Source organism: Drosophila tropicalis, unplaced genomic scaffold (assembly GCF_018151085.1).
Source record: "Drosophila tropicalis isolate 14030-0801.00 unplaced genomic scaffold, ASM1815108v1 contig_845, whole genome shotgun sequence".
Classification (NCBI taxonomy): Eukaryota; Metazoa; Arthropoda; class Insecta; order Diptera; family Drosophilidae; genus Drosophila; species Drosophila tropicalis.
This window is the reverse complement of record NW_027173338.1, coordinates 4712033-4730053: the sequence shown is the minus strand read 5'-3', so window position 1 is coordinate 4730053 and position 18021 is coordinate 4712033. Positions and strand designations below refer to the sequence as shown.

General features: G+C 35.1%; 1 protein-coding gene across 2 annotated transcripts in view; it reads left to right on the top strand.

The window, feature by feature from the left end:
- bru1 (bruno 1) overlaps positions 1 to 18021 on the top strand; it is a 111156-nt gene that overhangs the window by 18507 nt on the left and 74628 nt on the right. For both annotated transcript variants that reach the window (XM_068295708.1, XM_068295709.1), the window contains exon 2: positions 12811 to 13855. In XM_068295708.1, coding sequence (XP_068151809.1) covers positions 13026 to 13855 — 830 coding nt within the window. In that variant the 5' untranslated portion in view covers positions 12811 to 13025. The remainder of the gene's footprint in view (positions 1 to 12810; positions 13856 to 18021) is intronic.

Genomic DNA, 18021 nt, shown 5'->3' with positions numbered 1-18021 from the left:
AAAGTGGACAGAAACAGAATCAGAGATACCGGTTAGATGTGGGGTTCTGTTTATTTTTAGGCTTCAATGTTAATTCGTGTGTAATAGACAATGTGGCCAAAGGTATAAAAACAAAAAGTAAACCCTTTTTTTTTGGTCGTCAGGAACTCCAAATCGTATGCTCTTATCACAGACGGCGGGAACAGAGAGAGAAAGGGAGAGGCAAAACAAAAGGACTTAATTCGATTTTATTTTCTGCTTGCATCTGCAGGTGTTTTTTCTGGCATTTGAACAGGGTTAAAAATATACAAAAAATATAAGACAAAGGGAAAATACATTATCAGCAAATTTTCAATTTGTCTGCCTTTTTCCAATCCTTTTCTTTGTTTTACTTTTCCTTTTTGATAAAAACTAAATAAAGTCAGCGTGAAAGTGTACAGGATTAATTTAAGTCTTAAGGGATTTAAAATAACCAATACTCCGATTTCAGCTGAATCAAATCATTTACATGAATTCTTTATCTCTAAATGCTGCTTCTTAATTGATTATCTTATGTTTTAAGCATATTTAAAATACTTTGTTGATCATCGCTACCGCCTTTGCGTTTTGTTTGGGAATTCATCTGCTATTTTTTGAGAACAAGATAATTTTTTATTTTAAAAATTTAAGATATTTTCATTTTGACGCCAAGTTTCTTAGAGCTTTTGAGCCCATTTAGTTTTTATCATCTCTCTGACACCTTAAAGTGATAAAATGTTTTAAAGATTTCCCTAATCTCTGCTCACGTTGGGCGCCAATTTGGTGATAAAACACTTTCACTTCCACGCTCCTTAAAACAGCTTATAGTTTCTTCTTTTTCACTTGCTGGTACCTCTCTCTCTATCTTAATTGTTAGGTATTTATTAAAATGCTTTGCCTACATTTTTAGCTGGCCATAAAATCAAATCTGGCAAAGTACTACACACACACACACACACACACAAAAACAGAAAATCTATGCTCTGTGTCATGCTGCTGCCAACGGCTGTGGGAGATATAAAAATGTCCTTGACATAAAGATTTTTATCTCTATCTCTCTCACATCGACTAGAACCTACATACATACATACCTCATACTACCACTATCTCAGTCAGCTAGTGCCTTGACTTTATTAAGACATTTTTACGTTGAAATTTATATAAAAGTAGAGGAAAAACAGCAGCAGCAGGCGGCAGCAGCGAAACAGACGACGACTCGACTCTGGCGGCAATAAAGCCAAGCCAAGCAGCAGCTGAGTTTCATGCAGAAATTGTGAGATTTATGACAAGAAGAGCTAACCGAGTCACGGTCGCCGTTCCCGTTGCCGCCATGTTTGCCATAAAAGCAGAATGCCAGAGAGACAGGAAAAGAAGAACTGAAGAGAAAAAGAAAAACCTGGAGAAGAAGCTAGGTGATTGCCGCAAGTGCGGTTTAAGTGCCACCCCAAACAAAAATATATACGATTTTTCTTCTCCTTTTGCGCTCTCTCTTGGTTGGATATAATTAAGCTAAGTTGTTTGAGCTTTGCCAAAAAGGTGACGACAATTTGTAGAAAATATAATATAGATGTCTTTGTTAAATTTTTCTCAGCAATTTTTAAATTAAAAGGATGCTTACACATCACATCAATGTGATCGTAGAAATTAAGTTAGTTTATTTATTTCGTAAGAGTCCAGTGGAGTTTGTTGTATGACATATCAATTTATCTTATCATCTTTCAAGCTGTACTACATTTCCATCCAATGTTTTCGTTGTTAGTAATTTCCATTATAAAATTAAATTTTCATTTTAGTTGAATTCTCAATTGAAGATTTATGTTTAAATCAAGTGAATTTGACTATTCATATATAAGAATTAATATCCCTGGATCTACTACTTCTAAGCCCTGACATAAAAGTTGACAGCTAACTGGGCAAATTGTGTGTATAAAATTGTGTAGAATTAAATTCATTTAACAAAAACGCATTCAATGGGAAAGAGTAGAAGGGGAGTAAGAGAGACAGACATAGACTGGGTTAGTGAATGAGAGAGAGGGTTAGTGAATGATAGAGATAGAGAGAAAATCCAAAACAAAGCCTGTCATCTGCACTCAGCAAACTAGGAAAAATTTAAATTGTCAAAAATTTATAGGAAATTAATAAAATATTTAAAATGCTGCATTTTCATTTGCTAGTCAAACAATGGCATAGAACATTTTCCAACAATTATAAGCATATTAAACTATTAGGATCTCTGTGTGCCGCCTCTGTGTGTATTTGTGTGAATCTCATAAATAAATGCGAAAAATCTGGCGCAACTTTATTATATAGACAAATGCAAACAGAAATGCGGTATAGAAAGAGAGAGGAACGACGGGGAGTGAAAATTTGCATATCAAAGCTGCTAATAGAGAGTCGAGCAAACAACAAATGCCTTTTCTCTGGCCATCTCTTTCACTCTGGTTAAGTTCATTGTAATATCCTGGTCCTTTATTGTGTGTGTGTGTGTGTATGTTGCGCGTGTGCGTGTCTGTGTCATAAATGTGTTATTTATGAGGCATATTAACAAGCGACAAACGATGCTCGATGCAAACATAACTCATACGCAATGTAGCACATTTATTCTATTCAATTATTGATAACAGTTTAGACTAAAAGAGCTCGATAAAGAGAGAGAGAGAGATGAATTCATAGAGAGTTTGCCCTAACAACATATTAAACAACAAAATCATTATTATAAATAAATAAATGAAAAGAAAAACAAAATCTTTTCAAAATTTATAAAATAACGGACAATTTGGTAAATAAATTTTACACCTCGACCGTAAAAAAAATATATGAAAACATTAAAGTTAAAAACTTTAACTTCTGACTATCCAATATTGTTTTGTTCTATCACAAAAATACATATTTCATTTAAATTAACAATAATTTGACATCTGCATACCTCATTTCTTAAAGATTATTTCTTAAATGTTATAAATAATCTAATATCCCTTAATTTTTAATTATTTTACTCACCTTTTATTTGAATGCAGTCCTTGCTACCATTCAATTCAAAAAACCGCGTTATCGCATTATTCTCAGTTACCCGAGAAAGCCCAGACGACAAGCTTTAAATATTAAATTAACCGAAAATGTTGCCACTGGCTAGACGAAGTTTGACACATTAATTGCTCCATGGTGATTTGCATGGCTAGACAACACCAGCAGCAGCAGCAGCAGCCATTGCTAGACATCACGTAGGAAGCCGCTTATGTCTGGCTTTTTGACTATGGCTAACTCTTCTTCAGACGGATTGCTAATTACGTATATACACCACAGCACAAATGGAAGTCCGTTTTATTATTAAACTTTCTTTACGTTTTTTTTTTTTTCGTTTTTCCGTTGGTTTGTTGCATTGATAAATGCAATAAAATTTTTCTCAATTGTCATTCATTCAATGTTGATCAAAATTCATATATATGAAATTCGTTTTTGTATATTTTTGTACCGTGTGCCGAATCGATGGGATTAAAATGGGGTATATCACGTTGGATAACAGTAGAATTAAGTTTAAATTAAACAACTAAAAAACCCCATTGTGAATATAAGCAATAGGTGTGGTTTTCTGACTTCTGAACCTTTAAATTAAAAATCCTTTTAATGCTATAGGGTATCAAAAAGTCCTTGAATGCACCATACCGTAGCCGAGTTTTTCTGTTTCATTTCCATTTTGTTGTTATATGCTGTTATTTGCGTTGACATGTCAGTCAAATTGTGCGACGACGTCCAACGGAATTCTGTTTGCCCAACAATATTCTCGATGTTCTTGTTGTTGTTGCTGCTGTATATTATATATCCCTATCATAATCTTCACTGACACGCGATGGCTTCCCACCATATGTGTGTGTGTGTGCTCTCGTTTTTTTAATGTTATCTTCAACTGCTGCTGCTGCTTCTTGTTTGTTTGTTTGTCCCTTTCAATGTTGCTGCCATCTATTTGATGTTGTCAATTTTCGTGAAAATTTATCGTTTGCCGCTTGCTACCAAAATTTGACATTGTCATGCCAGTCAGTTCGTTAGCCACAGTTTTTTTTAAGAGTTATACATATGTGTGTGTTTCTGTGTGTGTCCTGCGTGTGAGTGATGTATTAAAAACAGTTGATTGAACAGGGTGCTGCCCAACGGCAGGCAAATAAACCATATATCGAAGGAATTTGAATGGAAAGATTATGTGCAAAAAGACATTAAAGTCTACAAATTGGCAATCAAACTAGGTCTCCTTTTATGAATATGACTATTCGATTAGTTTAGCATTTAAAAACATTCTAGCTACGATGTCAAAATTTTTAGCCATACACTATTTAATTTTGTTTCGTTCCAGGATCTAAATATTTTATGTGAGAAAAACTTTGAATTTGAAACTTTTTTCATTAGGCTTCAATTTCTTGCTTTAAAGGTTGGTAAAGGTTTTTGAAAGATGTCCATCAAATTAGCGGGTACCCAAAAAAGTATGCTATAAAAATGGAAATTCATGTTGACCATGACACAGAAAAGAGACGAAAGAATATTTAAGTTTCTTTTTTTTAAGCGAAAGGAGTAAAAGATTTTGTGTCAAGTAGTGTTTGATAAATCGTGTAAGCTTAATTTATCACAAACCTTTTCATTGCCCCCTAATTATTTCACTTTTGTAGGCTATTAAAGCTCATTAGCCAAAAGATAAGCATCGAAAGTACCTGGATTTTCTTTTTCATTCGGAAGTCTCTCCTCATTAACGCACCCTTAACAAACATTTTGCCCATTTTATTGACGACGGTCGGCTTGGCACTTTTCTTCTCTTCTCTTTTCTCTTTGACCGCCTCCCGAATACATGAAAATCAAGAAAATTGGCTCATGTTACACTTTAATTAGTATTTAATTACTCAATAATGCAAACCACGCGTCGTATGAGCAATATATTTTATTTCCCAGCTCTCTCTTCCCATATCCATGTCTACAAACACAAACACCCACACACTCGAACTCACACTCATGCAGAAATACAACAACATCCTGTATAAATTAATAAAACATCAACGCGGATGCCATTAATTTCATTTCGTACAAAAATTTTTGCGTGTTGTGTCCGAGTCTCTCAGAGCCAGAGTCGAATGTCCGTCCATGTCTCATTTCGTAGAGAAACACGCAATGGTTTTGTAGCAGAGCTTATGGGATAGTGGCGGCCCACCATCATTGCCACCAGCCGCCACCACCTGCCAAAAGTCGTAAAAGCGCACAAATCTCGATGCGAAAGTCAAAAAAGCAAACGCAACACAAATTGATTTGGACTTTCGAAACTAAAAACAAAAACACAGAAATTACGACCCAAAAACCAGGAAAAAAAAACACGGCAGACAGTTCAGTCCAGTCCGAAACGATGAAGAGGAGAGAGAGGTGGTGAAAAAAAGAAATATTTAGTTGTTTCAGCGTTGAAATAAATGGAATTTCGTATTAATTAGCAAATGGCAAGGGCAGTTAAATGAGAAATTGTGCCGCGTGCTGCGTGTATGGGCCACATAAATTTATGGGATATATCGTTAGACCAAGGGAATGAGATGATAGTGAACGGTAAGAGGGCAAAGAGGCCGTAAAACGTTAAGTTAAAGCCCAGTCTTGATATCAAAATGTTGAGTTTGCGAGGCATTGGCACGCAAGTTTCTGTTTCTCAAAGTGTTTTGACATTAGCAATGTGAAAAGAAGGGATGTAGCATTAAAAAGGTGGACAATGTGTTAATTGGTTTCGACACGTCGTGTAAGGAAGCAGCTGAGAATGAAGCGAGACGCAAGGTTAAAGCTTCAATTTGGCATTTAATTGTAGTAGGAGAGAGGTTTAACAATGTAATTTCCAATTACTTTTGGTAAATTTTAGCCAACGAATTATTTATAAATAATGAAAAAGTTTCTGTATAACACAGTTTAGTCAAGAATATAAAACCAAAATAGTTGATATTGACATGAATTCCTGTTCATAAAAAAATGAAATAAAAAATGCTATGGTTAAAACTTGGGCCGATATATTCAGATTTTTAGTTTTCAATTGTTACGGCTAAAGGTGTGGTGTCCAGCCACAAGGTAAATAAAATTTCACTAAATTGGCCTTGTATTCTTACATTTTTTGACTAGCCCAACCAAAGGAGCAGGTTTTTATTTGTTCATCAGCTTTATTGTAATGAAAATTTTGTTCAAAATTCGAAACAAAAATTGAGCAATCAAATACGTACGAAGAAGTGATGCCTGAAAAGAAACAATTTTCAATACAATTTTTATAGAGCATTATTCTATGTTTGCCATGGGTATAAGCCAAATGAAAATAACAAGTAATAAAAAATATAGAAATGAACAACAATTTGTAAAATACCAAAAAAACAGACAGAGGAGAGAGGAGGAACTAGAAAATATTTCAAATAAAAATATTAAACACAAAACTACTACAAATATCCAGAACCAGGGACTAACTAACTATACAATGAAGGTACTAAGAGCGGTTGAGGTTGCCCATTGAAGGGGTAGTGCGACGGGTTTGATGTAAACTATGCGATTGCTACTACTACAACTCTCTACTGGTGCCTCTCTCTCAATGTGTAATAATTTATATTTATTTTCTGTTATCTATTTGCCCAAAAATTGCCAACTGCCAACTGCTTCTGCTAACAAACGGTGAGTCAGAGTCAGGTATATTTCTATATACAGGTAACCAAGTGGTTGAAGGTGGTTGGGGGTGAGAATGTTCATGGGAGGAAGCTAGCTAGCTGCCATTGTTGTGTCATGTTCATGTGCACATTGTTGTTTATGCAAATCTCAAATGTATCGTAAAAGCAAAAATGAAACCAGACAGCAATGGAATAAACCATTTTTTTGTTATTGTTCCTATAGAGAGAATTGTGTCCTGGGCAATACATATCACATTGAAAATAAGTTATCCATTTTTTTTGTGTCTCTCTGGTTAGTTGATAATTAAAAATTGCACAAAATATCAATTGAAAAAAGAGAAAATATCAAACTCACAATTGAAGTTTGCTGCATTATTACAGTCCTTTTCATTGAAATTTCATTACCTTTGCCATACACCATATATTCATTTATATTCATGATAATGTGGAAATATAAAATGTTTAATTTAAATTAAAATGAAACACCAATCTTTTAGTGATTGAAAATTTGATTGACATTGTTTATTTAAGATCTCAAGCAAATTTCATTTTACCAGCCCAAGCCCAGTCTGTCTTTGCTAGGATTAACTTTTAACATGTGATTCAAGTGCGCTGTCAACATTTACTGATTTGTAACAGTTAAACACTTCAAATTTAATCACTTAGCTTCAATTCGTTAAAATTACATATCACTAATATTTTCTTGATTACAAATTTTGAGCTTCAAACTGAGGATATTGTTCAACTGTATGGCTTAGCCTCAAGTTGGCGGCCAATTTAGTTAATTGTGTGTGTGTGTTGAACTCTTTTCAGATATGAAAAGTTGTAATCCTGTTAGTTCATCTAGAAAACCCCAGACCCTTGTATAATTTCCAAACCATTTAAATGCAATGTGAAATGAAGGACAAGTTTCAAAATGCACTTCGTTTCCCTTCGATGATAATATTTGAATTTAAGCTATGTGATTTAATGTTTCAATTACCAAGCATTCAAGTTAAATCATCATATGACAAGCATTTGGATTTCACTTCACATTTACAAATATTGTCATTGGACAAAATACTTCTTAGATTTCGACATTTACCACATAAATTGTTAGCTGACAATTTAATAATAAATAATTCTCAACTCACTCTTGACAAAATTATGATTAATTCAAGAGAAACTCCTTCGACGAGTACGTTAGGTGGGCAGACAAAGATGAGGAAATCTATATGTAAATGTATAAGAAGAGATGAACTAATTAATCTAGGCCAAAATGTTGATGAAAGCAGAAGCAACTTGACTTGGCTCTTGGACATTCTATCGATTTCTTGTTTGCTTGTACCATGAATTAAATACATATAATGGATGCCACGTGTGAGTGGAAGATGTGGTGCTAAAAAGTTGCCATAAACTTGTCATATTTAAAGAACTTAGATTTCTTCTAAGAATTAAATATAGCTACAGAAAATTTCTCTATCTCGCTCGTTCTTGTCTTAATGGTTGCCGTGGCAGTGGATAAAGATGAAAATGAACATAGTAGAAGTGGATGTGAGAGGCAACGACCACAACAAGCCAAGTCATGCCAAGTTAAAGCCACATAAAAAGCAGACTTTCATTGAGAGAGGAGAAAGCAATTACTTTCTGCTTTGCTGCTTGTTGCTTTTTCAAGCAGAGCGACCTCACACCCCGCCATCGAAAAATGAAGACCAAGAAGAGTAGAAAATAAAATAAGGAAACTTTCTTTCCATGGCCCTGACGAAGGCAACAGACAGCAGTAGAGCGCAGTTTATGCTACTAGCAAAACTCTCGAAAACTGTCAATATTTTACTTTAAGACAGTTGAGCTCCAGTCTGGCCACATCATTTGCTATAAATTTACTTCGTGGCCAAAACTAAACCAAGACGAACGGAAACGACCCATTGCCCAAGAGAAAAAAAACAGAAGGTATTAAAATCAGTTCTTAAAATTATATTTTCTTGCTGGCAAAAGTCAGTTTACCCATTAAAAGTTCATGGTCCGAGCCACATAATAATTACTTGTTAGATCAAGTTCCTAGTTAACAAACATTTTCTCCTGATTATATCGTATCAGCCATTGGGAGTTTCAGAAGTCATAAAATCAGACAATTTAAACTAATAATTTTCAAAACACACACAGGCTAGAAATATAAAATAACAAACCTCAGCTCTCCCAATTCGGTTTTACTTTTTAGATTTGTGGCAACATATGTTTCACTGCCAATGTTAAGACTCGTCTCCATCTCAAGGGAAGCCTAGATTTCTCTTAAAAATTTTGAGGTCAACATTTCGTATACGTTTGGGCATAAATCTGTCCGTCTTGCTTGGGCTCTGCCCAACAACAAAAGCTTAGTGTTCTTAAGACCTTCAAGTCTCAACCCCTTGCCCAGGACTTGAATTTTTCGCCTGGCCATTGGCCTATCCTTTTGCTGCTCTTGCTGTTGCCGCCTGCCTGGTAATCAAGGCATTAAGTGTGTTTACTGTTTATTTTATTAGACTTTTAAGGCTTAATAGCTTAGCTTAGAGAGAGAGCGAGATGAGGAGCCACTTTTGCCTGGTAGTACCGTCTTTTGTTTTTGCCCCTTAAGAAATATTCAATTAAAGTCAACTTTGATTTAATTAAAAACTCCCAAAATTGTTGACCTCTCCTCGTTCCTCCCTAGCAGAAAACATTCCCCGCAAAATTGAATAAATTATTTATGCCATCAACTAGAATTTGAAAAAAATAACGCTAAAAAAGCAACCACAAGAAGTTTACACTTTTTTACCGCAAAAATAAAAAAAAAAAAAAATAAGGAAAAACTCTTACTCTCATTAGCGGAAAAGTTTTGACCTTTCCAAGTTTCTTAGAATAAAAAAAGTGACCAGCAAGAGGAAAAGTTTTTCGTTTAACTTGGTTTTTCTTATTTTTTACGGTTTACACTTTCTCAATTTCCTGGCAGCAGTAACAGAAGTTCTTTCAGAATTTCTTTCAATAACAAACCACTCTCTTTTGCTCCTTTTCTTTCTCTCCCTCTGTCTGTCTGTATCTCTTGCAGTCAATCGACTGTCCTTGTCAACGTTTGCTTTACCTCCCACTTCTCATTCTAGTTCTTTGCCTTGCTAATCTGTCAGGAAAAAAAAAACGAAAAAATTTCACAGCTGTAAAAGAAGAAATTTTTCCCCGCCACAGTAGAAGGCAACAGCAGCTGCTTACTCAGTTTTTATTGTGAAAATTTATGAAAACAATTTTCCAGTAAACAAAAAATTTGATTTACTCTTTTTTTGCCCATGAATTCTTAATTCGTTAACTTAATTTTAGTCTTTAGAAAAGAAAAGAACTAGGACAACCAGTTAGCCAGCAAGACAAAAGTTTTAACGACAGTCAACATTTCTTCTCGCTATTTTCGTTTTATTTTTTGTAAAAAAAAATTTCATTAGCCTCTTCCTTTCTCTTCGCTTCTTCAGTCATAATAAAAAATTCAAAAGGCTAGCAGCTTTTTATCTCTTTAGAAAATGGAAAGAAAAAAATATGTGAATGAACGATGGCGGCGGCGGCGGCGTCGGCTGCATCAAAGGACAAAGCTCCGCTTCTATAACCCAAAAACATAAATCCTTTGGCGAAACTAAATAAAGTAAAACTGACGAAAAAACGAGCAAAAAATACAAAAGAGTCAAATAAGAATATGCGCTCTAGAAAGACAAAATGTAAAAATTATTTTAAAATAAAGTCCAGGCGACGACTTGCAAATACCCTTGAATCTATAAATTATCCTTTTGTTAGCTCAAAATGGTAATAGTTATCTATGTCAACACAAGACACTGATTATTCCTGTGATTATCACAAGATTTTAAAACTCTTTGTTTAAAAGATATCAGTAGAAAGTACTTTCTTTTAATTTGTAGTGCTTCTTACTTGTTTTCCATTTTTTTTTTCATTTAATTGTACGGTTGCTTTACATATTTCGGATTGCCACAAAATAAATCCAAATCCTTGTAATTGTCGCAGGAAAGAGGAAAATTGTCATTTAAGAGTAGAGAAAGGGCAAATAGGATGTTTTTCCTGGCATTAATCAGAAATTTCTTTGGCATACTTTGCGGCTATCACAAACATCAGTGGCAGGTTCATCTGCATTTGAAGATTTCTCCAAGGGTTTTTTGAGCAGACTTAACATACTTTGCGGTTAACCCCATCAAGTTGACCACATAAAATCATCCAACTCATTTGCACACTCCTCTTACCTGCTTAACCGCTTCTCTCCATCCACTGTCTCTTCGACCTGGGAATGGAAATATCTTCAATAAATTTTACATGCTTGACTGGACAAAATTGTTCTTGTTGTAGGTTGGTAAACTACAATGTTTGCTTAGTATCTTTTCACTATGGTGAAGAAGTGTGTGTGTGTACTGGTGAACAAGAAGGAGGCGTGAGTATGTGTGTTAGAATGGGAATGGAATGGTATGACTGTTGTCTAGCCATTCGTTTGTGCATGCTTTGCATGCTCTTTAGAAGAGGTAGGCAGGATACAGGACGTAGGACTTGTGCTTGCTTGCTTGCTGTTTGTTGTATGACATATAAAAGTCAACTTGAATGCGTTGTATGTGGGTGCGTGTGTGTGTGTTTGTGTTTGTGTGTATTGCAACTTTAAGTAGTTCCTCCATCTCATTTTCTCTATGCACTTTTCCCTTTCCAGGAAATGGTTGCATTTGAAAGGAATTTGCCTTTACAAGATTTTACTCTTTGCAATTTACACGCGTCCAAGCACTTTTCTATACATTGCTCTCTTTCTCTCTCTCTCTCTCTCTCTCTCTCTCTTTTATTTGTGTAAGTATGTGTGTGCGCATACATACATACATTCCCGATGTATATGTATTTGGCTTTTGTAAATGTTGCTTCCTTATTACATGGCATTATATCAACTAAAGAAAAAAAAAAGAAACGTAGTTTCTTTTACCTCTTCCTAGTCTCCACGACTTTTATGTTGCGTCGTCGTCTTTCAGTATTTTCTTATTTTCTCTTTTTGGTCAGGATGTTTTGACGCCAGGAAATGAGTGGGTGGTGTGTGGCAGACGGGAATAGATGACAGCAGAGGAAGTCTTCAGAAGTAAATTGTTATTTGTGTTTGCATTGTTAATACTTTTTGCGGTGACTGTACTTAATTAGCTGGCAAATTTTTGCAACTTATTCACTTTGGCACACAAAATGTAGTCAATTTTAAATGAGACTTCAAAGAGGATAGTTAACAGGAACATTTTTTAAGTTACAGTTTGGTTGACAAGTAAATAGAAATTTATGAAAATTGATTTCACTAATTATATTTATATATTATTTATTTAATTTTGTAATAATTATTAAAATATGTTTTCCCAAAAATAATTTATATTTCACAATTGGCTTATTCAAGACAAAATTAGATTAAATAAATTAACAAATTTTATAAACGAATATATAAAGAAATATTTTTATTTTAATTTAAGCAATTATCCAATTTATTTCTTGCCATTATTATGAAGCATGTTCTCGCTTATCGATATATTATTTGATAATTTAAATGGGTTAATATGTTTTTAAATTCGATTGTTTCTCTTTTGGTGACGAAAAAACCATTCTAACCATACTTTTTGGCCACAAAGTGGACATACACACACATAGGATATAAGGAGGGGTAGGGAAGACTAGGTGTGGGATGGACGGACATACTCCTTGGACTAACAATGAAAGAATCAACATCCGCAATGTGACAAAAGCTAGCCCATCTACTAGAGAGCTCAAGTGTTTGCATTTTACAACCACACACACATATACTCACTCACTCCCACACACACACACGCACACACAAGTTGAATGCAGCTTTCATTCTGCTTCTGTGTGTGTGTGTATGGAGTGTGTGTACTTGCTTTTGTGCTGAAGGCTCTCTCAGGCACAAGAGTGAAATGTAGCCTCAACCTAAACACACTCACACACAGACAATTGTATAAAATGAAAGAGTCAGATATATATTCATATTAAAGGAATGAAAAGAGAAATAGCATTGTTTCAAGGTTGTTAATAATCTCGATTTGTTTTGTTTTTTCTGCGTTTTTCGTTTCAAATACTAAACCAAAAAAAAAAAAATGTTTCATCATTATTCTCTTTATACTAATCCAATGCAATTTCGCCTCCCCTTCAACTCTTCCTTCAGGCAAGTAAAAAGCAATTAAATTAAAGAAAAAAAGAACAAGAAACAGAACAAACAGAAACAGGCAAACAAAAAAAGGAGACAAATTTTTAATAGCAAACCGAAAAGAGACTTAAATCAGCTGCTGTATGCCTATGAAATATTTCCATCCCAAGTGCTAAAAAGGCGACGAGGAGGAGCATCAGCAGCAGAAGATTTTGAAGACAAGGCCCGGCACAATGCTCAGTTCATTGGATGCGTTGGCCGGTAAAATAGCCACAGCGGCCACACCAGGAACCGGAGCGGTGACGGCCACAAGTACTCCAACCACAAATGGTGCTGGTAGCTTAATTGTTGGTGGTGGTGCCGGCGGAGCAGCCACAGCGGCAGTTGGACAGAAATCGACACAAAATCATCTTCCGCATCATCATCATCATCTGCACCATCATCATCATCTCCATCGTTTGGATTATGATTATTCAGCAGTAGAGATCGAACCACCAGCCGAACAATTGGCCAATTCACCGCGAAATGAAAGAGAAAGATTGCAACAAGCGCAACAGGCCTACGAGCAGCAGGCTCAAGCTGAACTTGAATTCGGACTGGCCGAGGTAGTGGATACCAAAATCAATATCAGTAACACCAGCAAACAGTTGGTAACGACCCAATTAAATGGCCATAACAATCTGAATCAACAGAGCACAGCAGCGACGCATACAAAACTCAAGACGACAAGTCGTCATAATTTGACTCGTCATAACAGTAATAATAATAATCATTCGACCACCAGCCATCATCCGCATCAACATCATCATCCCTATCAACGTCCTCGGCCCGCCTCACCTCAACTGCAATTGCCATATCATCACCAATTATCGAGCTTGGCTGCCTTCCATGATCATCACGACTTGCTGCAATCCCATCAGGAATTATTCCACAAACAGTTGGCCCATATGCACGAATATCAGTGTGAGCGAGAGCGCGAAAGAGAAAGGGAACGGGAGCGTAACTATAATGATAGCAGCGATTATGACTCACAGCAAGAGTTCAAAATTTGTCTGAAGGATAGGTGAGTTATGATCCCATACAGAGTACACACAGACACTTACGCACTTCGATCCACATCCATTCAATTTACTAGCCCAAAAAGTAATGCAGCATTCATTTTTGTCACTTTCACTATGTACACTATGCCTTAAATGTGATTGTCTGAAAGAAATCGCTCTTGATGTTAGTTAATGAGCCTGACCATGATTCTCGTTTTGTTTACGGTTTAATAAGTGCATATACTCCTTTCCTTGCTAAAGACCCTACGGAATATATGAATTGTCTTGTGTGTCCTGTGTATCCAGTTACGAACTTTTGAACTGATAGTTTTCCTATCAACTAGAAAAACAACCGCAATCCACTTGAAATAGGTCGTCGAACATAATATGAGGTCAAAATCTTTCCTTGTGCTTTTATAATTAAAAAAGTTTCATGATAATTTCGTCAATGATGATTATTAAATGTAGACATTTCGTATTAATATTAATTGCACAGCATTAACATTTTTCATCAATATCTCTTTCATTAGAGAGTGTTGTTTGCATGAATTTTCACAAACATGGGGGGGAAAAATTGCTTAAAAAAACAAACTTAATTCATTAACTAAAATCAACATTAAAAGCAAAAAAAAAAAAAAAATCATATCGAAAGTGATGAGAAAAGGGGTAGTAAAACGAATGTCGATTGAAAAAGAGTTCACCGTCTGATGTCGAGTGAACGAAACAGTGAAAATGCATTAAAAATCAGCAAGGAAAATTCATATAATGAGTGACATAAATGGTCTCAAAAAAGTCACGCAAATAAAAAAGTTTCTAGGACATTAAAGCTCGTAGAATTACATATCTCCGAGTAAATGGAAAGTTATGGTTAACAGTTTTAAATATTCTGTAGTATGTTTTCCAGTTATTTTTATTTCGTTTGCTATTAACTTTGCTTCTAGTTTATTTATGTACAATATCGTTCAATGTTAACAGAAGCTTAAGTTTTGAAAGAAATATGTGAAAATGCATTTCAAAGATTAAATGATGTTGGATTATTAAATCCGTTTTCTCTTATATGAATATCCTTGGCCCAAAAAGTGTCTCAATTGTCTATGTTTTTTATGTGCGTGAGTTTGTGATGTTTGTGTGTCATGTAATGTGTCTGGTATGTAAACACGCCAAAAAATCACATAAACACGCAAGCTGCGACGCCTCAAAGCAGGCAACACCAAAAGAAGAAAAACCCACAAAACAGTTGTACTTGGTTTTTCTTTCTCTTAGGTTTTGTTTTTTTTGTCTTTTTTGTGATCAAAATACAAGTGACAAATTGCTGCTGGGCAAATCCAAAGAAAGAGAGCTTGACACGCATACACTCAAACGACCACAGAGACAGAGAGTGAAAGGGAGAAGAACACTCCTTGAAGGCGACAGGCAACTTTATTACACATATTTTAGGAGCCCTTTTTTTACTCCTTGTGTGTGCAGTAGTATTAGTAGTAGTAGTAGAAGCTTGTGAGAAGGTCTTAACTAATTTAATGTATAATAACATTTGACATATTGTTTTTCATGTTCTCCATCCTCCCTTTGCCACTCACTCATACACATGCAAATATACTTCTTTCCCCCTTCTTGACATTCTCTGGCACTTTTTGCGCCTCGACTCCTTCCTTTAATTTATGGTTTATGTGGAAAACCAAACAATTCATGAACATTTATTTTTAGTAGTTATATTTTTTTTTGTGTTAAGACATTTTTATTTTTTATGTTCCTCGTTGGCTTTGACATTTGCGTGCCTGAACAAATTTTGCAAAAAAAAAGAAGGTATTTAAAATCGTTCATTGACTTTAAAACGCGTCGTGTGTTAAGGCAATTAGCTTAACATTGTTTCAACTGAAAGAAATGAGAGAATTGCATGTAGATAAACTAGAGAAAGTGAAGGAGTAAAAATAATGGACTGGGGAATGAGGGTGATGTTTCATTTGCTTAAGTGGAAGGAGAGAGCTACGACACCCACACGTAAGCAAATATGTTTGCATATTTCTTGCACTCACTCTATGTACGCTCTCGTATATGGCTTTTGTGTGCTCTGACAATGGAATGCGTGAGTCCACAAGAACAAGATGCGGAACAAAAAACATTGAACTGAAGGACGAAAGCTTAGTTGATTCTTACATACATAGAGCAAAGGTTTGTACATCCCCATGGGGTGTGACCATGGAGAGTACTATCCAAATGATTGATTATAACAGAAAGTTAAAACTGATCTTAAAATCTCTTTTGCAATTTACAACGTTTTTTTTTTTTTATTAATTTATGAATTGGCGAAAAACTGCATTGAACACTAAATTCCTTAACAAATTTGACTTTGTGCATCATCTGAAATTTATTATAAGAACCAGGACTGTGATTTAAGATCTTTTGCTACACACAAGCGGAAGCCTACCAATCCTCAAGCACTGTGAGTCATGCATTACTTATGCATTTGGCCCACACTCTTGTGTTCTATTTATTTGCCAGCCAAGTTGCAGCATTTTGTCTTGCGTCTGTTTCATTTCAATTGTGTGTGTGTGTGTAGGCTGACATGCAAAAAAAAAAGGAGACAAAACAAGAAAAAAACAGAAAAAACCTCTTTTGAATGCCTGCCTGTTGTTTTGTTCGTCCTGTGACCCATGAAAAGCTCTCAGCAGTAAAGCTAATTTAGCTGCAGGCTGAGAGCTCAGTCAAGGATAACAGAGAGAACCACGCGAGTGAAATCGAAAATGCCCTCTACGCTTCCTCTTCTTCCTACTGTGTATATGTGTGTGTCTTTTTCACCTTTATTGTTTTATGAAATTCTCACACAACACCTATGTATGTGTGTGTGTTTGTGTGATCTACTTTTCATGCATACGAGTTGCCTTTTTTTTGTTCCACCCATTTGCAAATATTATTATTTAAATAGTTAAAGAAAATGTAAATAAAAACCTTGCATTTAAATTGCATGCATTTTTAGTTCACGAAATATTTTATATGTGAGATCGTTTTTTGTTCAAATTTCAAAACGCTGTTAAGTATGCTAAGTTTAGTACAGGTTTTAAAAAAAGGCCAGAAGAGAAAGAGAAGATAAGCTGTTCAAATACTCATTCAAGATGTTATTTTATCTTGATAAAACAAAAATAACTTTTTTGGTTTGTTCAGCCAATCATTGGGAAATCTTTAGCTACAATTTATAAGCATTATCTTCTTAGCATCTTAGTTGATTTTCAGCTGGAAAAATACCATTTCTATTTTTCCATCTTTCGTTGTGTGTAACTTCAATTTATTTTCAAGTTACTTCACAAAAATTGCATGCTAAACAAAACTAACCACAGCACATAAATAAAAGCGAAAACAAATAATGCTTACAAAGTGCCGAAAATCTAGGGAAAACCCACGAAAAACAAGTAGAGAAAAAAGAAAACTTTCTGCCACAGAAACCAACCAGGAAAAATAAAAAAAAAACTAGCAAAGTTCATTTCCACACCAAAATCAATGAACCAAGAAGCGGCGACCAGACTCACACACACACACACATATACTCTGATGATAGAGGGAGCGAACAGCCAACAGCTTGTTGAAAGTGGTGAAGGTGGTTTGTTATGGCGAGAGCGGGGGGGATTTAGGAAAACAGCACGAGAGGTGCCTGGAGTTAGGGACTAGCTTTGCAGCTTTTGTTTTGTCCAAAAAGAAAAGAGGAAAGGAGTTAAGAGTCAAGTCGAGAGTCGAAGACCGCAACGCAGTTACAAGAACACACACACAAAAAAAAAATATATAACTGAATAGATGAAAAAAGGATACAAAACTAAAGGAGAAAGATGAAAACTAACCGCAATTTTCGAGGCACTCGGGGAAAAAAAACAGATACAGAAATAGGAAATACTATAGCATAGCAAATGGCGCCAGGGTGGCTTATTTTATTAATGCTTTCACTTTTCACATGTTTTTCTTCATCCTTTTTTAACCATATACATATATGTACATATATGTATTTTTTATGTTATTTACCCAAAACCAACTAAAAATAAAAAATAAGAATATATAAAAAACAGTGGCCAACTGTTGGCTAACATTTTTATTTGACCGCAGAAACGAAACACGTTATGGTTGCGTTTAATACCCTCCATAGAAAAAGAGGTAGGTTATATTAGGCGGGTTTCTTAGCCTAGTAATAAATGTTGCTTTATTTATA